The following is a 26,981-nucleotide window of genomic DNA, read 5'->3' on the forward strand; positions in this document are numbered from 1 at the left end:
CTTCCATGCTTACACCTCAGCAAAACAGGATATTAATGAGCATATTTACAGAAATGGCTGATGCAATAGAAGTGTTATCTGACACAATACCTTTGCTTTTTGACAAACAAAATGAGTCATCAAACAATATAGTATACATTTTGCTACAAATGTCTCATTTTTTTTAAGGTGATGCAGTTTTTTTGTCTTCCATTGTAGTTTTAGTCCACAGGAAGGTATTTTGGGATCATGTCCAGTTTGATAGCCTCCCTTCTGCTTCTATAGAATGAAACCGGTGATGTGAAGAGAAGACATGAACTAATGAGACATGTGGCAGAGAAGAAAAATGCATGGAATACATACAAATTAATGGGTGACATGGAAGCCTATGATAGATATAAGTTGGTCTGTAACCAAGTCACAAAGGAGATTAGGCAGGCAAAGGCAGACTACGAAAAATCCTTGGCAAAGGATGCAAAGAAAAACAGAAAAGAGTTCTTTACCTATTTAAACTCAAGAAGGAAAGGGATGAATCAGATTGGTCCACTGGATATTGATGGTTCAACAGTTGAGGATCCTGCTCAGGTGGCTAACAATCTAAATGAGTATTTTGCATCTACATTCATGCATGAGGAGTTATTCAGGAAGGAGAATGATGTAGGTAAAGTAAACATTGGCAGTGAGCTGGATGATTTTGTAATAACTGAGGAAAGTGGAGGAGAGATTGTTGAGGATAAACATAAAAAAGGCACCTGGGGTGGATGGGATCTATCTAGTTATATTAAAGGAGGCAGCAAAGGAAGTAAGCAAACCCCTAGCCATAATTATGAGAGCTTCTTTGGACTCAGGGGAGGTACCCATAGACTGGAGATGTGCAAATGTAACCCCAATTCACAAAGGAGGATCAAAGGCTGACACAAGTAATTATAGACCTGTTAGTTTAACTTCTGTTCCAGGTAAATTAATGGAGGCACTGGTTAAAGAAGCACTGCAGGATCATCTAGACAAGAATTGAGTTATAGCTCAGACGCAGCATGGTTTTGTTAAGGGCAGGTCTTGCCTGACCAATTTGATTGGATACTATGATGTAGTCACAAAAGAACTGGATGCAGGGAATAACTTTGATATTATATATTTGGATCTTAGAAAGGCTTTTGATACTGTTGCACATGGAAGACTGCTGCACAAATTGGAGCAGTGTGGCATTGGAGGCAAATTGCTGCTATGGATAAGGGGATGGTTGAGTGGCAGAAGACAGAGAGTGGTAATCAATGGACACTGCTCAACGTGGACTAATGTTATTAGTGGAGTTCTTCAGGGTTCAGTGTTGGGTCCGTTGTTGTTTTCGGTGTTTATGAATGATATTGATGATGGTATATCAAGTTTAGTGTCCAAGTTTGCAGATGATACAAGGTTGGCAGGGTTTTTAAGGACACTACTGACGCTCTGCTGCTGCAACAGGATCTGGAAAGGTTGAACAGATGGGCTGAGAGGTGGCAAATGAAGTTTAACATTGACAAATGTAAAGTACTACATATGGGAAACAGTAACCCCAGAGCAACGTATCAACTCTGCGGTACTACACTGACAGTGGTGGAGAATGAAAAGGACCTGGGGGTAATTGTGCAGGCAGATATGAAGTTCTCTGAGCAGTGCAGACGAGCTGCAAGAGTAGCTCATGGTGTCTTGTCAATGATATACAGGAATTTTTCTAGCAGGGATAAGGAGATGATTATTCCCTTGTATAAGGCAATAGTTAGGCCACATCTTGAGTACTGTATACAGGTCTGGAAGCCTCATTTCAAGAAGGATGTAGAGCTGCTGGAACGGGTACAGAGAAGGGCAACAAGATTAGTGAATGGAACAAAGGGTTGCTCTTACGAAGAAAGGCTTAAGTTTTGCAAATTACAGTCTGGAGACTAGGCACCGGCGAGGTGATCTGATAGAGGTGTATAAGGCTTTGAATGGTTTGAGCATGCTCAATGCCAATGGGATTCTTCCTCTTGCTCAGAATAATCACTTCAGAGGCCATAAATTCAAATTGAGGAAGGACGGATGTCGGATAGATGTGCGGAAATTTGCCTTTGGCCAGCGGGTGGTTGGTTGGTGGAACCGACTTCCATCATTTGTTGTAGTTGATAGCCTAAACAAATTTAAGGCTGAACTGGACAAGTATTTCGAACGAACGGAGGGGTGAAATGGGAGTGGTGTGTGTTTTTTTTTTTTTTTTTTTGGCTGATGCTGAATAAGCTTGCTTTCTTGCATCATATGCCTCTACTAATGCTAATGCTAACATATATCAGTTTTGGATGTTCAAACTTCACTCAAAGGAAAAGTTAGATTGATGCCAATTTTTGAGCATACATTTTGTTGGTCCCAGGAAAGCTTTTAAAGCCAGTTATAAGTTTCAGCAAGTTGAACACAACTTGCTATAATTCCAGGTGTACTTTCTAGCCAACTACGATCACTGGATTTTTTTTATTAATAAGCCTTTTAATGCTTTCATAAAAGAAAAATGGATTAAATGGATGAAAGACCACAAGACAACTTAACACCTACCAATCATATGAAGAGACCAACAGTTTCTAAGGTGTGCTAATGGGTAAAAAAATTCTTGGGATGCAGTAAAGACTGAGATAATTGTGAATTCATTTAAGAAGTGTGACATCGCTAATGCTTTGGATGGCACAGAAGGTGATATTCTGTTTGATGAGATGAGAATGACAGTTCACTATCAGACAATAGCAATGACCATGAGAATGAGGAATGTTGCGATCATCATGTTGAGGATGATAAGATGAATGATGATTGGAAAATTTAAGATGAATGAAAACTTTTTTTTTTTTTTTTTCACTTTTATTGTTCTTTAAAGATGAATTAGAATAATATTTTTGTTCATGAATTTGTGATATGATTAAAATATTTTGAGTTTACCTTATTGTAAAAATACTCATATGCATAATGCTTTTGTTTAAAAACAATTAAAGTGATGTGATATGTGCAGTAAAATAAATCAGTTTCTCAAAAAAGTAATTTTTTTCCCTAAACCATCTTTGCTAAATTATGGGTGGTCTTTTATGACGGAATATATGGTAACTTTTTTTTATTAAGTTCATTTGGAAATGTGCTAAGTACCATTTGTTTGTTCTTGATAAAAGATCTAAATAAGTATTTTCATCAAAATCCGTCCACTAGAGGCCAGGTTTTGATAAATATTTATTTAGATCTTTTTGATAGTATAAACCAGAGCTACAGTGCTCAATATGCTACGTTGATTTCAATATTTTTATAGAATAAGAGAAATTTAAGTCGATATAATATGAAGAACACTTCCGTATGGTACTCTCCAGAAATTAAAATGCATATAACATTAATGCCAAATGATTACAGTAAAAAATAATAACCCTAAAATTCAGCGGAAAGTGCGTCGATCCTTGATAAAGACATCTCGCAATCACTGGAAGAAATGTTGTATACCAGGTCATTTATTTGTGTTGCAAAAGAGGAAAGGACTGAACGATTGTTCAGTATAGTGTGTTATTTCCATATTGGTCTGGCCACAATCTTAAATTCGGTATTTTTAAAGAATATGTTAAGCTGTTTGTGTCCAAAGTTACCATATTTGTTTCCTAAAATATTGCCTTCAAAACAACACCGTTCCGAAGATTTCCAGGATCAATTTAAATCATAAAGTTTCGGGCATAAAGCACCTAGCACTTGCTACATCACGTAACGTAGCTAAACTTGCCTTAAAATCTCTGTATTCTAATAAACAAAAATACTTTTCCAAGGTTAGGAAACCTTTTGACAAATTAAAAAAATTAAATACATCGAGACTATTGGTCTGTATTGAAGACCTCCATAGATTTTCGAAGTAATGCATAGGCCGCAGCAATAAAAATCAGACGCATCAACAAATTGAATACAATATGGCAGGTATCAAGACAGGTTCATATGTGTTCAAACACATTGTTGCGAGCTTTTGACCAAGTGCATACGTGTTCGTTGACGATTCCCCCACATGCGGACAACATGCTAACACACAATCAGAATGCTTCAGCTAGTTCTCAAACACCCTCGCCCAATGTGCAACGTACCTACATATCAACAAATTTTTCCTCATATACGCTATCGCAGGACCAGATTTCACTTTTATCCAAAGGATTAAGTTATTCACGACTTTGCAAGCTACCTAAAAAAAACAGTTCGTAATAAATATTGAATTTGGACTTTGTAATGTTCCACAAAAAGATTTATTTATTCAACAATTTAACCTAGTGGTGAATAACATAAAAGAAATGCGACTTCCTAAATTGAATAGACGTGAATGTTCAGCTTTACGACAACTTCGGGAAAATAAAGAAATTGTTATTCAGAGAGCAAATAAAGGAGATAAAACTGATTATATCAATAAGTTAGATTCAGAATATAAGAGGCTTCTTCCACTAATCTTGAAGTAGATAAGTGGACCCAGCACTACATACCAATTTTGGCAATCAGTACAATGAAACATTAATCATGTATCAAAAAAATTACTTTACTGAACAATCATACATGTGTGACTCAGTTAAAGGAATTGAAGGCCAGAACATACAACATTCATACACTTTTTGGTCAAGTAAAATTGACTAAGTCTGGATTTCCTATTTGGCCCATTGTTTCTTACAGAAACTCAGCATTTTCATCCATAGCCACACAATGTACAGGGTTGTTAAACTTAAAGTATCCCTATGTAGAGGGCTCTGGAACGAGTTCTAAGGCTTGTACTGAAGAGGAATTTGGACAACAGGTGCAATAAAGACTGCGCAGGCCATTTATTGGAAAAAAAAAAAAAAATAGTTACAACAAAATTTGTCACTGTATGGCATATAACTAACTTACGATTATGCAAATAACGTAAGTTATTTGCATAATCGTAAGTTATTACCACAGCGCCACTACTCAGCTCTACTGTACTGTACTGTATAAAAGCAAAGCAGTCTCTTCAAAATCATACAGTAGATGTTTGCCTGCACTACAGCAGCAATGCCAACAATGTTGCAGGAAAAGGTGCTATTAGTGAAGCTGTGCTATCAGAACACAACAATGCACTGCGGCTATCACAGAATTCTGACATCAGAAGCCATAAGTCGCAGACCTATGACTGTTTGTGCTGTCTCAAAATGATTGCAAAATTTGTAGCGACAGGACATCTTGGTGTTCAGCCAGGTAGAGTTTGAAAATGAGTGGACTCCTCTCGTGTTGAAGATGTGGCTATGGCTGTCGTAGATTTATCAAGTCAGTCTCCATTCATCACCTCCATTCAGGTATTCATCTACAGAGAATGAATGCAAACAGGAGATCGAAACACTTTAGAATATATTTTCCAACCATGGTTACCAAAATAGCTCATAAACGGTGCTTTAAATACAGCCAAAAAAAAGTAATAAAGAAAAACCAAAACGAGTAGCGCCAAAAAAACAATGGTTAGGGCTTCCGTACATTGAAACATACCAAAAATTATTGAAAAAAAAAACTTCAAAGATTCCGGAGTAAATCTAGCCTTTGGCAGCTCCAAGAAACTATGGACATACCGAAAAAGCTCAGCTATCAACAAAAAAACAATAGATTTCAAACACCAAACAAACGTGGTTTATGCAATCCCCTGTGCACCGGATTGCGATTGCACATATATAGGCAGCACAAGAACATCGCTACATACAAGAATCCATAAACATAAAAGTAGCCGCAAATAACAAAGAAAAAAACAGACCGAATGGAAAAAAAATAATAGTTCCGAATTGGTAGTTCACCACTTAGACACAGGACATTACCCCTCCTTTGAAAACACGATAATAATTGACAAACAAGACACAAAATTTAAATTAAATGACACTAGCAATGAGATAAATAAACAGGTCATTAAACATACATAGACCAATGATAATCTCTGAAGAATGGGACCTAAAACAAATATCCTATAAGTTCAACTTTAACAACAGAACATACCCCCCCCCCCCCCAAATCCACCTCTGCTAACACGGATGGGCATTCATGCACCCGGATTTCTGAGTGAAACCCCTTTCTTTTCCTATCTACCTTTTTTCACCAAAAAAAAAAAATCTACAATTTCTAAATTCCCAAATTATAAGTTTAATACTGTGAGGTGGGAAATTTTTCCTTCCCCCCCTACTTCACCCTCTTCTGACTACTCAACCCCCCCCATCATGCTTTTGAAATACGTGCCCGAGCTATAAAAGACAGCCGCAACATGTATTCACCCTCCTTTGAAGATGGTATTAATGATGGTATTAATCAGGCTTCAGAACATCCTCTCCCTTTATGCCTACAATTACTCCCCATGCAAGAATTTATGACAAAAGCTGTCTTTTTCCTTCGTCCTCCTTCCATATAATTGTAATTTCAATGCCTTCTGAATTACACGTATCCCGGAGGCAGCCATCCCTGAAGAAAACCTCAGATAAGAGTATTCTTCTGCCTTAAAATAAAATATTTAATATTCCTTTAAAATTCCCAAAAATAGCCTATACTACCCTTTTCAAAAATTCCACAAAGTTTATTTTAAATCCATAATGAGATCGCGGCTCCTCTACAAGAAAAAATTACAATAGATTATTAGCATTTGTCCGATTTTACGAAAATTAGCAGGTCTCAACTACTCAAGTTGTCTGATCAACTGTCAATCTCCATGCGGTAGCACAAGTGTGGCAGCTGTTTCTCGTGAAGTGGACATGCCATATTCCACTATAAGGCTAGTAATGCGACAGGTGTTGCGGTACTATCCTTACAAAATGCACATGCTACAGCAGCTAAAGCATGGTGATGCAGATATTTGTTACACATACGCACTTCAGTTTCTGGTGCGAATGACAGAGGATATTACTTGGTCATGGAACGTCCTTTGGAGTGATGAAGCCCACTTTTCTTAAATGGACAAGTGAACACATACAACTGTTGCATTTGGGCAACAGAAAACCCTCAAGTTATCCAAGAGGTTCTGTTGCATTCTTCAAAAGTAACAGTGTGGTGTGGATTTATGGCCACAATCATAATTGGGGCATATTTTTTTGAACAGGTAACACCGACTGGACCCCGCACCTGTTCCGTCACTAGACAGCGATATTATGAAATGTTGGCAAATTTTGCATACCAGAGCTGCAACAACGTGGGTCCCTTCAGGATACCATATTTATGCAAGATGGTGTGCCACTCCACATCCACCATTGTCCAAAGATTGCTAAGGCAAAACTTTACAGATGAATGGGTCATCAGCCGTTGTTTCCAGACATCTTGGCCACCCTGATCATCGGACCTCACCCCGTGCGATTCTGGTTGTGGGTTTTTTTTGAAGAACCAGGTGTATCAGGAAGGATGTCAAACTCTCGCAGATCTGAAGGACAGCATTAGACGACATGTGCTGGCTATTCCAGTTGACATGTTACATTCTGCTGTAGAAAATGCTGTTCTTCGAATGGAAACTGTTGTTGACCAAAATGGAGGACACATCGAACAATTGTAGCGCTGTTCAAATGATTTGTATTGCCACAGCGCTATATAGTGACAAATTTTGTAACTAATTTTTTTTCTTCCAATAAATGGTGATCCCATTCTTTATTGTACCTGTTGTCCAAATTTCTCTTCAGTATGAGCCTCAGAACTCACTCCAGAGCCCTCTACATGGGGATACTTTAATTTTAACAACCCTGCAGTATTATGAAACCCTTTAGACAGATGATACAATTTGGGATAAAAACTACGATACATTATTTAATAACCTTCAGGACTATAGACTCGGCGATAATGATAATTTATTATCACTGGATGTTACTTCGTTATATACGAATGTAAACACATTTGTGTATAACGAATGTCTAATGTGTTGAATGCACATTAGGTATTCTTTGGGATATGTTAAATAATGATTCTGTTCCAATTAATTATACAAAGCTTCCTATTAAAGAAATTTTTTACTTAAACTCTTAGTTGAAGCCAACTACATCACCTTTCGAGACTAAGTATATAAACATTTTTGGTTTGCCAATGAGATTGAGTCTAAGCGGCTTAATAACGGAGGTCTATCTCGTAATGATTGAGCATTTACATTTGACACCTTTTCTACCCAGCATCACATAGTATGGGAGATATTTAGATGATGTTCTTTTTATTACTGATAGTAGCACTATCCAAGACATTTTACATTCGTTTAATAATATTCATTCTAGACTCAATTTTACATTGGAAAGGGAAAATATGGATACTAAGTCATTAGATTTTTTAAATTTTATGCTTACTCGGGACTTGAATATAATCCAATTAGACATCTATTGTAAACCAACAAACACTGGTATGCTTCTGCATTATAACAGCTATCACCCGTTCACATACAAAAGGTCTATTCGATTTAATCAACTTCTCAATGCCTATAAATATTCAACAACGGAATCCGCTTTAGACTCAGAAATACAGATATTAATCAGCAGATTCTTAAAAAGGGGTTATCCCCTTGCTACAATAAACCGAATTCAGGTACAAGCTAAGGATAAGGTTACAAAAAACTACAACCAACCAACAATAGTAACATCAAAAAATTATTTATTTCTGTCCCATACGTTGAATAGTGACACCAGACAGCTTAACATTTCTTTAAAGATACCTAATTTAAGATTGTGGCCAGACCAGTACGGAAATTACATCATATACTTGAACAATCACGCAGTCCTTTCCTCTTTTGCAACACAAATAAATGACCTGGTATACAACATTTCTTGTGGTGATTGCAACACATCTTATCAAGGATTGATGCAGTTTCTGCTGAATTTTAGGGTTAAACAGCACGTGTTCTCAGGTTGTGCTTCTCGTTCAGCAGCATCAGAATTAGCCTTTCATGCCTTTAACGAAAAACACTTTTTTATTCAAAGAGGCCAAAATTCTCAGTGTCCAATGTAATAATACGAGACTATTAATTCCATAAACTGTCAAAATTATATTACATGAGAATTCTATTAACGTTTGGTGCCCATATCTAATCTCCGATTCATGGCCTTTTCTGTGCATGAGCAACGATAAATAATCTCTATTGAAGATTCATTCTCGCACATACTCCATAATTTTCATTCCTGTGATCGCGACATACAGTTGAAAGCAATGTCAGCTTCAGGAAGGAAAATCGTTTTTCAAAATTTATGTTAGACTTTTAAAATTGTTTTCAATTTATTTTTTACTGTAATCAATTTGCTTTAATGTTATATTCATTTTAATTTCTTTACAAACGGAAGTGTTCTACGTATCATATTGAGGTAAATTTCTCTTATTTTTCTACAAATTTAGATTGTTTGTAAAGGTTTAAGTTCCTATAAATTTCATTAAAATTGTACCGATAAAAATTGGGTATTTTGTTTATCTGTTTATTCAATTAAATTTTGATTTGTCAGTATATACAGTCATCTTCATAAGTAATGCATCACCTTAAAAAGGATATACTAGTATACATTTTTTCTTGGTAGTAAATTTATAATGTTATATGTTACTAGAAAGTGCAATTTATACAGATTTCAATATGTCCTATATTTTTAAAATTGTCTACTAAATGAAATTGGTGAATGCATCGGATGTAAGGATATTATTGAATGTAATTTTATATTTAATAAATTCTTCAAAATATAAAAGGATAGCACAAAAGAAAAATAAACAATGAAGAATCAAACTTAATACATTTTGCCATGTGTTAAGATGATGATTAATTTGGGATTACTCATTATCGATATTTAATTGTCCAGCCTTTATTTTTGAAGACCATCCTGCATTGATTTGGCATGCCGTGATTCAGCTCAACATCATTAATGGATACTGTATGATGCTAAACTTTATCAATTGATTCAGTAAGCTCAGTTTTAGAATATGGCTTACATTTGAATAACTTCTGACTGGTATTATTTCAGAGATTTTCAGTGGGAAAACACATGATGTATTATAAATAACTGAAAACTGAATTATGCTTCACATGTCAGGTACTGCTCTGTACTGAAAAGCCAGATTGATCCTAAGTTTTCATAACTAACCTTACCAACTGGGCTGAGACTAACAAACTGCACATCAATCCTCACAAGACAAATATGATGATTTTTAAAACTAAACTGGATCTTCGGCGGCCCCCCTCAGGTCAAGATAGACGGAATACAGCTTCTCTGGTGACACAGACAAGGATTCTTGGGGGCGTTATTGATCACCGGCTATCCTTCTTACCACACTTGCAACATTTATATGCCAAAATCAGAAAATTCTCTGCCTCAATTATCAGAATCTCCAGGGTCTCTCTAAGCGTACCTTACAGTTATACTATAAAGCTGTTTTCTTACCTATTGCCACCTATGCTGCAGGAGCGTGGTTTCACCGAGCGACCAATTGCAAAATCAAACAGAAGCTTAACTCCATCCAGAGAAGCATTATTTTTGCTACCCATCGCGCTTGTAGAACTGTGTCTGCAGCATTGCAAGTAATATCTGGAAACATCCCTCCTGGATCTGTTCCTTATCTATAGAGGACTTGCCTACTGCCTGAAGAAAAGAATCCCACCTGAAATACTGAATATTGAACTCAACCTGGACAGTGACACCAAACAGGAAAGAGCTTGTTGCTATAACGAGCTAATCAATTTCTGGCAGACAAGACGGAACACGACCACAAAAGGTTTTGTTATGAGAACATTTATACTGGATGTCATATTCGCAACCAGAAAAGCGGTCAACAAGTGGTGCTCATTCAGCATGGAAACCTCCTTTCTGGTCACTGGACATGGATCCCTCAACCAGAAACTCCACCAACTAGGTCAACTAAATACTGATCTCTGTTTCTGTGGGTCTGTTGAGAGTTGGGAACATCTACTCTTTGAATGTAGGATCTACGAGGACCATAGACAACAACTCCAGGCAGAAATTTCGGGATTTTCTCCTGACCAAGTAGAACTCCTGGTCCATTCCAAAACGAACTTAGGTGCACTACAGCACTTTGCGGCAGAGGTATTCAAGCGTAGAAGGAGGATCATCCTGGAAGCTTCTGCAATTTTATAACTAATGGCCGCTTGGCTTAATGCCTACTCAACACTTCTTTCGTCTTGCATGGGAAGAAATTAGTTCCTTTTTTTTTTTTTCTCTCTCTCTCTTTCTCTCTCTCTTCTTCTCATGATCTGCTAGCACTAGTAGCCCTAGCACTCTCCTGCTTATCCTATCCATCCTGTGTGGGATAAAACTTTTTTTTTTTTTTTTTTTATTTTCACATTCTGACCTGTGCTGGGGCTCCCCAGACCAGGAAAGTTCCTATCTCAAACTATACGTTTATTTTATTTATATATTTTTATTTTTTGGTTTGCGTTGTTGTTCTAGCAAACCATCCTGGATTGGGTCTTAACTGGACCGGGATAGTCTTCCTCTTTACTTCTTCCCTCTCTTCATCTTATACAAGTTTTTCTTTCCTCCCTGGGAACTCTTTCCCCAGGGAGGAGGGTGTGCAGATAGATAGTAGGGGAGGTCTTACCCTCCTTCTGCTAGGGACGAGTACCTGGTGGAAGTCGTCCAGGTGGCCAAAACACAACATCATGCTACAGAACACACACACACAAGCTCACAAACAGTTTTTCTTTCCTATCACTTTCTCCCGTGCGGGATGAAAAATTTTTTTTTTTCCCCTCTCTCTTTCTCGCCTTCCTTTTCATCTATCTTCATCCAACCCGGAATATTTCTGTGTAGATTTGGATTGGAAAGAAGAAAAGAAAAAAAAAAAAAAAAAATTTTTTTTTATTATTTTTTTTACATGACATACACTGGCCTTACCTTGACAGAGTCTGTAAAAACTGAACAGAGCAACGAGGCAGAGATGTCCTTCTGTTCTAGGAGCCGCCCATACAAAAACACAAAAAAAAAAAAAAAAAAAATAATAATACACAGAATAGTGCTATAGAATTGCACTGTCTAGGGCAAAATTTCCCACATGCTTGGGTAAAGCATACAAATTTCAATTTGTTTTCAACTACATTGAAATATCCCTATAATCCTGTACATATTATACACTTGGGGTAGGGGGGGGCTCATATCTGGTGAGTATGGGCTTGGCACACCCAGGGTCCTGAGCTGGATATCATCATTCTTCTCTTTCTTGGTGATTCCTTCTCTCTCTCTCTCTCTCTCTCTCTCTCTGGGTAATTCAGATTTTTTTTTTTTTTTTTTTTTTTTGGCTGGTGCAGTATAAGCCTCAGGCTTCCTTGCACCATATGGCTAATAATAATAATAATAATATGCCCTTTTAAGTCCTTTGAAAAGTTTTAGGATTGATTCAAATTCAGTGCCAGTTCCCCACCCCTATAGAAATCTGTGTCAGTTTCAAATTTAAAAGCATTGAGAGCAAGCAAGAGACGGGGGTGGGGGTGGTTGGATTAACACCAACCTTTCAGCATGATTTTTTGATCCTTGACAAGCTTTCAGGACTATATTTATTACGGTTACTTTAAGCAACTTTTCTAATATTATACTGGGCATCTTTACATAGCTGTCCTTTTATGAAGTGATGTATTTAAACCCCACAGGACACTAATGAAATTTTGGTATTAGTTATACATATGGGAATTTCACATTATTATTTTTAATATAAAATTTTTAATGTTTTTCCAGCAACTGCTTAAGGATACTATTTGGATTGTTACTAATGACATAGTATGTATTGCTATTATACAATTCACTATTGTGTTTTTCACAGTAAAAGTTTTTGCATGTATTGCTGTAGTTATTCATGGCTTTGTCCATTGGATTATAACGATTTCTTGTTTTTGTGAAATTGCTCCTTAATCGTTTTTTCAGTAGATTAATGTTGTTAAAAGTCTTGAAATCCTAATTATTAATAAATTCAAAAGTCATTAAGCTATTCAGAAGTTGCTGTAATATTAGCAGAGACGAGAGTAATCCACATACTAAATACTTCGATCTGTTTTTTGAGTTAATTTAATGGTCACATTAGGCGTAAACTTAAATCTGTTGTGACATTGCATTTCTTTACTCCTGGAAATTAATTATATCCAAATTCTCAGTAATTACATGTAAATTCAGATTATAGTATAGGTCCACAAAACTCTCATATTTATGATCATTACAAACACAGTTAGCATTCTCTTTGGTTAATATAGTCCAAATGGCTTGTTATAATTATGCCTAATCTTAATATTAATCTGTTTTGTTGACAGTGTGTAATGTAGCCTCCCTATTATACAATACTTATATAATAACCTCTCATGAGAGGTTATGGTATAAGCTGGAACATGTTAGGATTACTGGAGGAATTCTAAGATGGGTGGATGACTAAGGTTGTGATTGGTGGATATTTTTCGGATTGGTGTAAATTCAGAAGGTGGGGATCCCCAGGGACTGATTCTTGGTTTCCACTGTTGTTTCCACTTTTTGTGGAAGACACATGATGGGATGAAGGCTTTATGTTGGGATATGCAGACAACGTAGAGATTGGTAAATGATCAGTACTGGGCAGCACTCCTTCAGGAACAGGCTTCACAACCAGGAATGTCCTTTGCAAATACACAGGGTAGGGTGTACTTAGTTGTGTACTTTAGTTGCCAAAACTGTAGTTTTTGACTTTACAGAATATAGTTTATTTCTAAGTTCATATAATATATTATATTTCTTATATTGGGCTATATATATTTATATTATTGAAATTAATCACTATATATTTCTTAAAGAGCACTTAATTGCGATAATACTAAATATGTGAACTTTGCTCTTTCTCCTTCTCTGCGTTTTCTCTTTCTATTCAGTCTGATCTCATGCTCCTGTTTTATGAGTTTAAATTCCTCGAAAGTTATTTAAATGCCAAGTTGTAGATTCCCACCTTTTACAGTAAATTCTATTTCCATATTGAGAAGGCAGTGAAATGTGATAGTGTTAATTTTTAATGCCTGTACTGTAATTTAAATACTTTGCAACTTGTATCCTGCCTTTATTTATATATGCCTCCATTCATCCTCACATCTTTTAAATCTGCTGTGCAACCAGTTATTTCATGCAACTACTTATAGGCGCCTCCGTAGCCAGGTGGGAAGGAGCAGCAGTGCATAGCACACGCTTCTTGATTAGACCGGGGTTCGAGCCCGTCACCACCAAATACGGAGGATGCAGAAAGGTCAGGGAATGACCACCGCATATCCCGGAGCAATATGGCCTTAGTTGCTAATGCTCCTAAAAACCAAATAACAAACAAAACAAACAAGCAACTACGTATCATCTGTGCAGAATGTGAGAATACATTTACCACCACAGACTTGCTCCAGACATCAAATATACCAGCAACTCAAGACACACCAGTTATGCTGATTAGATAGCAGCTGAAAGTGACTGTGTGATTCTTCATAGACCTAAAACTTCTGTCAGGCTGAAGTGAATAGCTTAGAAATCTGGCAATTTATTCAATTGGGGATACTCCAGCATGCCACAAGGCTATCTGATAACCACCTAAATCTCTCTTGCATAGAAAATTGAACAACTGCTTCTTTAATAATGCAATTCATCTTAACAAAATCTACTTATTCACTGTTGACTTGCAGAAGATAGTTCTCTTACAAATTGAAATGCTGTAGTTTGCACAATGTGTGGCATGTGTACAGAATTGATATAACTGAACATAATTCCACAAGACATTCCTTTGTGTTTGCTAGGTGGAGAAAGAGAGAGATGAATTGGAAATTTAGCATTTAATGAATGTATTTGAGTGTGTAATACTCTCCTGCCCAGTTCAATCCTGGAAAACACATTCGTGCATATGGCAGCACTGCAGGATCACCAAGAACAGAAGGTGTTCTTGGTGATCAAATAACTACCCACAGGTAGTTATTTGTGGCATCATTGTCATCAAGGAAATTAAGAATATTATTCATCAAGAATGGATGGATTACGAGCATGTATATCTGCCATGGACAGTTAATGATATTCTACAACAGTTGTGACATTTATCATCTTTTAAGAACACAAAAAGGCAGTACAGCTGTGCGTGATACTAATGATGTTAAGCATAGGCTATCTGAGACTTTGCTTAATTTTTACTGATGTGGTATGAAGAGATGTTGAAGAAAAAGCTGCATATTTAGGGCTGCCAAAAGTGTCCAGAATTTTGCCAAGGCATGAGAGGAAAGAGTTTGTGATGAGATTTGGTCATTCATTTTGTCCCTGAGAAGATTGTGCAAATCTCATGGGATAAAATTTTTCTCAGCAAGACCAGTGCATCTTAAAAGAAGAGTTTTTATAGAGATGGGATACAGTTGAATGGGGGAGGGGGTCAAGAATATTTTTGTGGTATCAAGGAAACATTAGGGAGGAGATGTACTGACTAATAGTTTAATAACAGTTATATACAGATGGGGAATTGATTATAGCATTGTTTCTGTTGAGACATGCAAGTAACCTTGAAAGCAGGGAGAGGATTACAGGGCCTGGAGACATCTACATAGGACTCACAATTATATGGGCTGTTAGAGTTGTTAAAAATACAAGGCATACATTTAATTGCTTATATGCTAATGCTAGGAATAACATAAATAAATTTGAAATGATCAGACTCAAGGTATTTCTGATAGTCATTTTTTTCCATTCATGAAAATAGATTTTAAATGCAATCTGTCTGTAGTATGAAGGTAAGCAAGAAAAAGAATTTAATAAGAAAATTACAGTGATTTTTATATATTATCTACACAATTATTATACATTGTGCATTCTAATACTGTTTTAAAATAATTGCATTAAATAATGTTAAAATAATTGTTTGCTTGCATCAAAGATGGTAGTCTTTCAGGTTCCTTCCCCCTCCCTCCCCAGCTGAAAAATTTTCTATTTTCTTCCAGCACATTAATGGCTTCACACTCTGTTCTTTTTTGTGGTTTACCCAATCCAATAGTGATCTGAAAGACATTGAACAATTCACTGTTGGTTTCCATGTTATATATTCATTGCAGTCACCCACTTTATTCAGTTTCTGTCTGATTCAGATTAATATTTAATGATGAAACTGTTTTTCAAAATATGATAATCTGGATTGTCTAAATATTCATTAAACCAGATTCCTTTGATCATACAGCTTGACTATTATATCGTGTTTTATTTGCAGAAATTTAAATACTAATAAAATCTCAATAATTTGGACTTCACTTGTTCAGACCTGCAATTGTTGTTTTTATGTTTATGTACGTATTATATTTATGAAGAAATGGAAATTTTTCATTAATTACTTTGTAAAAGAAAATCATTCAAAGGAAGAAATAAATGCAAATGAAAACTTTATATAATAATAATTACTCAAACATGGTTATCTCTTCAAGGCTTATTAAAAATACTAATTATCACAAAACAAGTTTGTTACAATTAGCATAAACTTGGTATCCTGGTAGTGATATACCATCTTGTAAACAAGATTGTATATCATTACTAGAATACCAAGAAACCCAATATTAAAATAAAATAAAGAAATAAATAAAATCAAACAAAACACTCACCATGAGTAGTGCAAACACCTGATCCTCCCTTCCTAATAGAGATATATTCCCCACACCATCAAAGTAGGAGAGTCACCTCCAAATAAAATTAACAAAATTTTTTTAGTATTAAATAATTGATTCAAAATAGATTTTTTTTATGTTTAATTGCATAATTGTGTTTGGTTTAGACCTATCAGTCATTCTAGGTCAATGTTTAATTGATGTTTTATTTGTTATGATTGCATAATGCGGATGTAGATCAAAATGTGTTACAATGGTCATTAAATGTAAATAAAAAATTATCTATCAGAGTGACACAATGTCAGTTTTAATATAGTAGTAGTAGTAGTGGCATGTGATGCAAGAAAGCAAGTGTATGAGCTTATGCAGCATCAGCCAAAAAAAAAAAAAATTGTTCCAGCAATTAACCACCCGCTGGCTAAAGGCAAATTTCCGCACATCTATTCTACTTTAATTTGAATTTATGCCCCCTTAGGTTCGTAATCTGAACAAGTGGAAGGATCCCATAAGAATTCAGCGTTCTCAATCCATTCAAGGCCTTATACACCTCAGTCAGATCACCGCGCAGGTGCCTAGTCTCTAGCCACTGCAGTTTGCAGAACTGAAGCCTCTATTAGTAAGAGGATCCCTTCATTCCCCTCACCAATCTTGTTGCCCTTCTCTGTACACACTCAAGCAAATCTACATCCTTCCTAAAATGAGACCTCCAGACCTGTACGCAGTACTCAAGGCGTGGCCTGACCTTATGCAGAGGGACAATCATCTCATTTTCCCTGCTAGCAAAATTCCTATATATCATTGACAAAACCCCATGACCTGCCCTGGCAGCCTGTCTGCATTGCTCAGAAAACTTCATATCTGACTGCACAATTACTCCCAGGTCTTTTTCATTTTCTACCACCTTAAGTGTAGTACCACACAGTTGGTACGTTTCTCTGGAGTTACTTCTACCCATATGCAGTACTTTGCATTTGTCAAGGTTAAACTTCAGTTGCCACTTCTTAGCCCATCTGGCAAAATTATCTAGATCCTGTTGCAGTATCACACTGGCATTTCTTTCATTAACAACCCTGCCAACCTTTGTATCACTGCAAACTTCGACACTAAGCCTGATATACCTTCATCAATATCATTGATAAATATACAAAACAACAGAGGACCCAGCACCGAACCCTGTGGGACTCCCACTAATAACATTAGTCCACGAAGAGCAGCACCCATTAATTACCACCCTCTGTCTTCTCCCACTCAACCATCCTTTTATCCATTGTAGCAACTTACCCTTAATACCATTCTGCTCCAATTTGTACAATAGTTTTCCATGCGCAACAGTGTCAAAAGCTTTCCTGAAATCCAAATATATGATATCAAAATTATTTTTTGCATCCTGTTCCTTTGTAACCACATCATAATATCCTCTAAAATTTGTCAGACAAGACTTTCCCTTAACAAACCCATGCTGTGTCTGAATTATTGCTGCAGTCTTGTCTAGATGATGGTGCAATGCATCTTTAACCAGTGACTCCATTATTTTACCCAGAACAGAAGTTAAACTAACTGGTCTGTAATTTCTTTTGTCACCCTTCGATCCCTCCTTTGTGAATTGGGGATACATTTGCACATCTCCAGTCCGTGGGAACCTCCCCTGAGTCCAAGGATGCTCTCATAATTATGGCTAAGGGTTTGCTTAGTTGCTTTGCCGCCTCCTTTAATATAACTGGATAGATCTCCTCCACCCCAGGTGCCTTTCTTATGTTTAACTTCAACAGTTTCTCCTCCACTTTGCTCTCAGTTATTACAAAATCATTAAGCACCCTGCTACAATTTGATAATCTTCTGCCATTTTCAAACCTCAAATATGTTTTGTTAATGAAGAAGTTTGCCACAAACAAATAAAATAACGTATTTCTATTAAACCAGCATAATTTTAATTATGCAACTCATTAAAAATATGAATTTAAAATTAGTGGGACCTATTCATCTGGTTGTGGCAGAGGGCTATCAACTCATGCATTAAAAATAGCTCAAATTTTTGGTGGGTGCCTGCATACATAAATAATTCAAGCACCAATACTCAAAAATGCAGATTTGTTCTCACAAGTTAAACAAAAAGTGCCAATGTAAACAACTCCAGTGCCAATTATGAATAGCACATTAGTTTTGTTTAACAAGCTGCACTCTGCTAACATTAGCATTGCAAAGTTTCTTCTGCCCATGGCAAACAAATTACACCACCCCATAGAAACTTATTCAAACTTATTACACCACAGAGTAAGTTCGAATGAGAGCAAACATTCTTGCCTCAGTGGTGTTGTTTTTTTTTTTTTTTTAATTAAAAGTATATGTTTTTAGTATGAAAAAATGGATTGTTCACAGCTGTGTACAATAATAGATTGAAAATGTAGGGTAATGTCAAAATGTGAACAATTTTTAATTGCTGATTAAAGGTTATAAAAAGCAGTGCCTTGAGGACTATGTGTTCAGTTGTGAAATGCTGGCCATTGCATGCCTGCTGCACTGCTTATCTATAGAAGGCAGTGACTATGGCATACTTTATCATTTATGCTTGCATGTTGTTCTTTTTTGCATTTAAATCATATTGGGACATCATTTGACATTTGGATTGATAACAATCAACAACTGAAATGCAATCTTTTTTGGAGTTGTTTGCAAGCATTGAAGTTCCTTTGAAGAGGTTGTACTTGTGAGTCTTCTAGTTAATTTTATTTGGAAGTGGCACTCTTACTTTGGTGGTGTGGGGGTTGCATTTCCTTGTGCTGGGGTTTGCACTTGCTCTATTGAGGGTAAGTGTCACTTTGTATTTTTTTTTATGATTTTAATATTGGAGTGTCTATGTAGCATCCTGCCCACAAATAACCCTAAGTGCAGCATTAACTTGCTTTTTTTATAATGTTAAACATCAAGAAATTTGCAATATTAGATAATGTACATTTGTGGATCCTTCTGATGAACTTTTGTCAAGAGACGATTGCAGTAATAGTAGTAGTGGCATGTGATGCAAGAAAGCAAGTGTATGAGCTTATGCAGCATCAGCCAAAAAAAAAAAAAAATCACACTTCCCTCCAAATGCCTGTCCAGTTCCTCCTTAAATTTATTTAACCTGTCAACTTCCACAACGACAGGTGGAAGTTTGTTCCAGCAATTAACCACCCGCTGGTTAAAGGCAAATTTCCGCACATCTATTCTACATCTGTCTTTTCTTAATTTGAATTTATGCCCCCTTAGGTTCGTAATCTGAACAAGTGGAAGGATCCCATCAGAATTCAGCGTGCTGAACCCATTCAAGGCCTTATACACCTCAATCAGATCACCGCGCAGGTGCCTAGTCTCCAGCCACTGCAATTTGCAGAACTTAAGCCTCTCTTGGTAAGAGGATCCCTTCATTCCCCTCACCAATCTTGTTGCCCTTCTCTGTACACACTCAAGTAAATCTACATTCTTTCTAAAATGAGGAAGGATGTAGATTTACTTGAGCATGTTAATGAAGTGCTTTTTCTTATCTTCCAATACCCCAGTCCCCGTATAGTCTATGGATGAGGGAGTCTAGTTCAGCTGTAAATGTGTGTATTGAAGAAAACAGTTGGAGAGTTCCACTTTTTTGATTATTCTGATAGTGAGTAGGAGAGAAGATGGTGGCCAATATTAAAATGGAATGAATTTCCTGTCTATAATTAAATAAATTATAAATTGGAGTATATTAATAAGTTCATTGAAAGAACTTTAAAATGATGAAGTTCTTAGAGGATCAGTGGTGGTTCTTTGATTCTAAAAAAAAAAAAAGGATATTAATTTGGGGGAGGGGTGTAAGTCAGGGCTGGATATCAAATGTTTGATGATGGCCTCAGGGGAAAGATTGTATATATTTTTCCCCTCAAGGGGAAAAATATATATACGTGGAATGGGAATTTAAAAAAAATAATAATAAAGAAAAGTTAAATTACACAAAAGCTAAAGCTGCCTTAGTACATATTTCTATAATCAAAGAAATGAAGGATGTTATGAAACAGCAATAGAAGAGGACTTTTAAACAACAAAAATTGAGATTTCTTCAAAAGAGACAATATGATTGTAAAGGGACCTCTATGTCTGATTAAATTTATGATTATTAACATTTAATGCTTTAATTATAACATATTTAAAAGGTAATATCATTTGTATTCTGTTCTATTTTAACTGTTTGTATCCAATTGTGTTTTCAATATAAAGCATTTTAATAAAATTTCCTTTTTTTTTCTTTGTCAACTTAATACCATCTAAATTCATATAATATTGCTGATTTCTGGATTCTGAATAAATTTATTTTATTTTATTTTTATGGACTCTGACTTAAATATTTACATATAATTTATTCCATAATTCAGATCACCCTTTTTCCCCTGTTATTCTAAATTAGTGAGGTTTTACTATAATGCAATTTTGTGATCTGGCAGCAAAGAAATGAAGTTCAAAAATGGTGCAGAAAAAATAAGTAATTAATTTCGTTAAAGGCCTATGCATTTGTGTTATTGTGACTGAAAGTTCCATTTGTTTTGTTACCTATTAATAAAAATACTTAAGTACAACTTAGTGTTTTTATGTCTAAACTTACTAAATTTTTTTTTTTTTTTTTTGTCTCCAGAACTGCATTTTTGATAAGTTCAAAAATCCAAACAAATTGGAAGTATGAACTATCCCCAGTCTCGATTAGTTTGGATTATTGACACTGTACTGTAGTTCAGTTCATACTACAAGGTTTAAAACTCAAAAACAATAAAAGGAAAATACAATTTATTATTTAAATAATTAACAAATAACAGTTTGCAAACAATTCTGGAAATTCATTCTTTTGATCGTGTTGCAAGGACACGACAAAGAGTTTGTTGAGACACTCTTGTTGATTGTGTTTTCAGTGCATACTTTGAGTTACTGAATACTTTGTGGATTGCTCATGTAAGCTTTCTGCTCTAATAACCCCCATAAAAATAAGTCTGGAGATGTTGAATCTGGAGACTTAGTGGCCAAAGCCCTTGTGAAGTGATTCATTCTCCAAAAAACTCTTGCACCGTTTCAGTATGGCAGTTTGCCCGGTTCTGTTGCAGCCAGATGTTGATTTTATTTTTCTCTAGCAATTCAGTAAACTATGATGTCTTTCTAAACCCCAGGGGCTCATCATATCTGGTGAGTATGGGCTTGGCACACCCAGGGTTCTGGAGTGGATATCATCATTCTTCTCTTTCTTGGTGATTCTCTTCTACTTCTGACTCTTGTTCTCTCTCTCTCTCAGTAATTCAGAATATTTTTTTTTTTTTTGGTTGGTGCAGCATAAGCATCAGGCTTCCTTGCACCATGTAGCTAATAATAATAATAAATATCAGATGTTATGGTTTGTGTTAAAAAAAATATAAGCCTAACTATCCTTCAAGATATACCAAATACATGTAGGGTGATTTTGTAGAAAAATGTGCAGAAGTTCTACAGGGTTCCATTTCTTCAAATTTGAACATTGACATAGCTACTAAGGCAAAACCACGTTTTGTCAATGAAATAAATTTTATTCAAAATTTTAATACCTTCATGGCGAAGTAAACTTTAAAACCAGTGATACCTTAATTTTTTTAACATTATCCTGAAATTGAAGCTCAGATGCCTGTGGATTCAGTAAAGTTTTAGGTGTTTTTCTTACAGTAAAACAATTGAACCAAGTGATATCCATTTTGAATGTTGGGTTTCTGTAGAGATTTGGAGGTTGTAAAATTATTTTCTACTGTCATCTAAAATGTCAGGTATAAGAGCACTCCTTTCGTGTTTCTTATTTCCAACTGATCTGCACTCATAAAATTTACCTTGAAAACTGCAGGTTTGCATGGTTGGTTAATATTACAGAATTTTTAAACAAATTTTTGTTGACATCCTCTGTAAGACTGCGTCAGACTAAGATTTTGCTGTAAAAAACACGTTGCTCTGTGATATATGGTATAATGTTTATTCATCATTACGGATTGTGGCAAAGTGAACACCTGATATGCAGATCACTTCCTCCAGTTACATAACATTCTCCACTAGTGCCTTCACACAATAACATCACTTGTTACTTGGTAGCATTTTATCTAATACAAAAAAAAAAAAAAAAAAAAAAAACATCCATTATAAATAAATGCAGTATGCATAAAATCTTACATTGGCCCTTTTTAGAACCAGGCCATGTGTGTGTTTGCATGCTTTGAGATTACACCATTTGAATTAGTCAGTGTACACTATTTAATACGTTATAATATATACGTACCATAGAGTGTCGATAATCCGAACTAATTGGAATATGGGCTTGGCACATCCGGGGGTCCTGAACTGGATATCATCATTCTTCTCTTTCTTGGTGATTCCCTTCTATTTTTGACTCTCTCTCTCTCTCTCTCTCTCTCTCAGGGTGACTCAGAAATTTTTTTTTTTTTTTTTTTTTGGCTGGTGCAGCATAAGCCTCAGGCTTCCTTGCGCTATGTGGCCAGTAAGGCTAGTTCTGTCTTCAATTTGTTCAGCTTTTTGAACTTATCAAAAATACCATTCTGGAGACTAAAAAAAAAGATTTAGTAAGTTTAGAAATAAAAACACTAAGTTGTATTTGCATATTTTTATTCATAGATAGCAAAACAAATGGAATTTTCAGCCACAATAGCACATATGTATAGGTCTTTAACGAGAATAATTACTTATTTTCTGCTGCACCATTTTCGAACTATATAGTTGAGTTGGACAGTATTCAGCTTGTTGTTCGTACCTAGCTCTCACGGATAGCACAGTTGGTAGAATCACTGTCCTCCCAACTCTGGGTGTAAAAGACCTGAGTTTGAGTCCCGTCAATGATGGGGAGGAATTTTTATGGGCCTTTTTCACAACGTGTCTGAGTTAGTCGGTCTCAGGTGAGGGTAGCATGGTTTCTCTCCTGAAACTCAGGTTTTTGTCCAGCAAACAGAAAATCAACCGCAAAACATGTAATTTACAAAGAGTATACATGGAGCAACATGACCTTAGTTGCTGATGCTTCCAGAACCCAAATAATATCTTTGAGAGATGGGCTATTAGCTGTTCTCATTTTTTTTTTTTTTTTTTTTTTTTTTGCACTATCGACTGAATAAAATATTGATATGAACTTTAAAATTTTTTCTTTGTTGTTTTTAATTTCTGTTATGGTTGTCTTTCAAACCTTGTAAAATCTTGCTAACAAAGACCCGCTTTTTCCCTTTGAAAGCCTGTTTAAAATCTCAATCTTCGGTTTAATTGTTAAATTTCTGCTTCCTTTTAAAAGAAGAAGACCATATCTTTAGTACAGTAAAATCAAACTCTGTAAATGTTCAAAATCTCTTCATTCCTATATCTAAACTTCATAAACATTTTACTCTGTATCTCACTTGCACATAACATGATTTCTGCATGCCGTGTTCTTTTTTATTGATTGACACGTGTCTCTTTTTACTTGATTTAGATTTTACAACCCAAAAAAAAAATTTTAAATGCCAGTGAACAGAAATTTCAGATTACAAAGTGTTATGTTTATTTAGTACTGTATGTATATTAATTAAGCTATGTATGTAAGCATAAATTTATTTTTATTTTGCTAACCTGTGGATAATATTCTTCTGATTTTCACATATCATTTAATTTTGTTAATTTGTAAGGTAAAATAAAAGTAGAAATTTGTGGTTTATATCTTCATTTTTATAGCCTGTGGATAATATTCCTCAGATTTTCACGTATCATTTAATTTTGTTAATTGGTAAGGTAAAATAAAAGTAGAAATTTGTGCTTCAAGTGTTCATTTTTATAGCCTGTGGATAATATTCCTCCAATTTTCGCTTATTGCAATTGCTGTTTAATAGAATCAAAATTCAATTCGCAAACGTGATCACAATAACCGGTGCTTACTGAATTATTTTATGGCTCCAGCATAAAAAAAAATAAAATAAAATAAATGTTGGCCTTTTTGGATTTTTGATACTCTGCTGTATAATGCATTGTAATATACTATTTAATATATATAATAAGCATGGCAGTATTGTATACTGCATGCATTGAAATAGTGGGATAAGTTATGCCATTTTCTTACAGGAAAAATTGTTCAGTTTTTATTCTGCTGTTGTGTAATGGTGTGTGGAAACAGAATAAGTTAAGAACAAGGGATCTGTAAAATAAAATAGGTTTAATACATTGAAGTCAATCTCTTTGATGTCTTGAAAACATAACTAAATTATTTCATTTGCTTACAGATGAATTTAGTGGTCACATTTTAAATCCTGATCTGACAAAAGAAGAGCTGGAATCATTACATATCACTGCTCAAGAAATATATAATAATTATTTTGCTTCAAATGCAGTTGACAGGATTGGTTTCGATGAAAAAATAGTTGAGCAAATTAAAGAAAGTAAGAAATTGCACTTTATGTATTGATATATATATATATTACACACACACACACACACACACACACACACACACACACACACACACACACACACACACACACACACACACACTTTTCCAGGTTTCTCAAAGGTTAAGTTACAGGTTTTTTTTTTTTTTTTTTTAACATAATTGCATAGACTTCTACATATAATTTGACTTGATAAATCTGACTAGATATTAATCTTTGAAACTTTCAAATCAGATGAACTATATTTGCACTATAATAGTACAGTTAATGCTAATTGCTATATATAGTACATCTGATTAGATTTTCTTTTTCTGCAAAATGCACCATAAACATTAAGGAAATTCAGGCAGTCAATAGCTATTGGAAAAAGGTGCTGACAGTTACAAACTGTTGGCCACTAATCACAAACTGATGTGGTCAGTGCCTTGAAGTTATCTAGAATAGTAATTTCATGATTATTGCAACAAAGGCAACAGGTGAGCAGTGTTTTAAGGCAAGTTTAAGGTCTCCTTCATGATGACTGCTATTTGCCCTTAATAGTGAGATGCCATTGGGCAGTGTCAGTTAGGTAGCTATTCTCAAACAGTTACTGAACACTAGAATAATAGTTCAGAGAAAAAATGTGTAGGAAAGGCTAGGAGTTGCTGTGCATGATAGCCCGTGCTTTGTGTTTAGTATTGGCCATAGTAAACTAATGGATCAATGTTCTGTCTGCAGATGAGTCAAGATTCAGTCTTGAAACTGGGGTCAAATTGTTCTCATCTGGAGCAGGGCTTGGAATTGACCAGAATGCTTTTTTGGTTCATGATTCCTGATCCCTGTATAAGGCTGTCATTCCCCTTCTCCCATTTCTATGGAAGATAATCAATGTTACTTCATTGTAGGCAGCACTGCCTGTGGAGCCATGACATATTGAACAGTGTCCTCTTTACAAATGAGTTGGCATTGCTTATGTCCTGATATATGGAGACTGTTGGGCATGCTTCTTTCCCTCTGTCATCAGGGGAAGTGGCCATTGCCATGGCAGTAGACTGATATTAAAGTGGAACATGTTCTACATTTTTACAGATCAAAAGATATTGGAAATAAGTAACTGATCTCTAAACAGTTGAATGAGACACCTGGATTCCAAGCATGAGTTCTTTCATTTTTTTTTTTTTTTTTTTTATGTGAACCCCAAACACGAGAGGTATTAGAACCTATAGTACTTAGTACCGTGCTTGGGTTGGAGGTTGAGAAGACGAAAGAAGATATTTGTTGACATTGGACTTGAACTTCTGTAGATTGTAATTTTCAGGAAATACGTATGAAGGAAGGTTGTTCCAGAAAACGGCAGTTGAATGAATAAATGAGGAAGATGAAAAGTTGGTTCTGTGGGTTTGAAGTTGGACAGTAAATGGATGTTGGCTGGTGGCGGCACGTGTTCGGACTGTTTTGAAAGAGAGAGCGGGAATTATAGAAGCCAATTCAGAAGAACAGTGCCCATGGAAGTATCTGTAAAAGAGGCAAGCAGCAGAAACAGTGCGTCTATGAGAAAGAGAGTGGAGAGACTCTGTTAGAGATGAGTCATTAATTAACCTAACTGCCCTCTTCTGAATGGAATCAAGAAGCCTGAGAGAGGTTTTGGGGGCACCACCCCAAATGTGGGAACAATATTCCATGGCAGGGCGGATTTGCGATTTATACAGAGTGAGCAGCTGTTTGGAAGAAAAGTAACGCCGAGAGCGAAAGAGAAAACCAAGTTTTTTTGATGCAGAGGAAGCAATATTTGTAATGTGCTTGTGCCAAGAGAGATTAGAAGTCAGGGTAATCCCCAAAAGAGATATATCCTTTTGCCTAGAAATTGGAGTGTCACTAAAGATAAGCATAGGAGCAGAAGAATCCTTTTTGCGAGATATAAGACAAGACTGAGTTTTAGAAGGGTTGAAATCAACTAAGTTGTCTTTGCCCCACTGGAGAATTACCTGAAGATCGGCATTTAAGGAATTGGTAGCAGATTTTCGAGAAGTTGAAGCTGATTGAGCAGGACAAGATTTCTCAAA

General features: G+C 35.7%; 1 protein-coding gene across 5 annotated transcripts in view; it reads left to right on the forward strand.

The window, feature by feature from the left end:
• Window positions 1-26,981, forward strand: part of LOC150083087 (sorting nexin-14-like) — an 842,525-nt gene that overhangs the window by 368,011 nt on the left and 447,533 nt on the right. For 4 of the 5 annotated variants that reach the window (XM_090377020.1, XM_090377024.1, XM_090377022.1 and 1 more), the window contains one exon: window positions 24,775-24,930. The exons of the other annotated variant lie outside the window; for it this stretch is intronic. In XM_090377020.1, coding sequence (XP_090233146.1) covers window positions 24,775-24,930 — 156 coding nt within the window. The remainder of the gene's footprint in view (window positions 1-24,774; window positions 24,931-26,981) is intronic. 5 annotated transcript variants of the gene reach the window in all.

Source organism: Mastigoproctus giganteus, chromosome 7 (assembly GCF_048544385.1).
Source record: "Mastigoproctus giganteus isolate SK-2022 chromosome 7, ASM4854438v1, whole genome shotgun sequence".
Lineage (NCBI taxonomy): Eukaryota > Metazoa > Arthropoda > Arachnida > Uropygi > Thelyphonidae > Mastigoproctus > Mastigoproctus giganteus.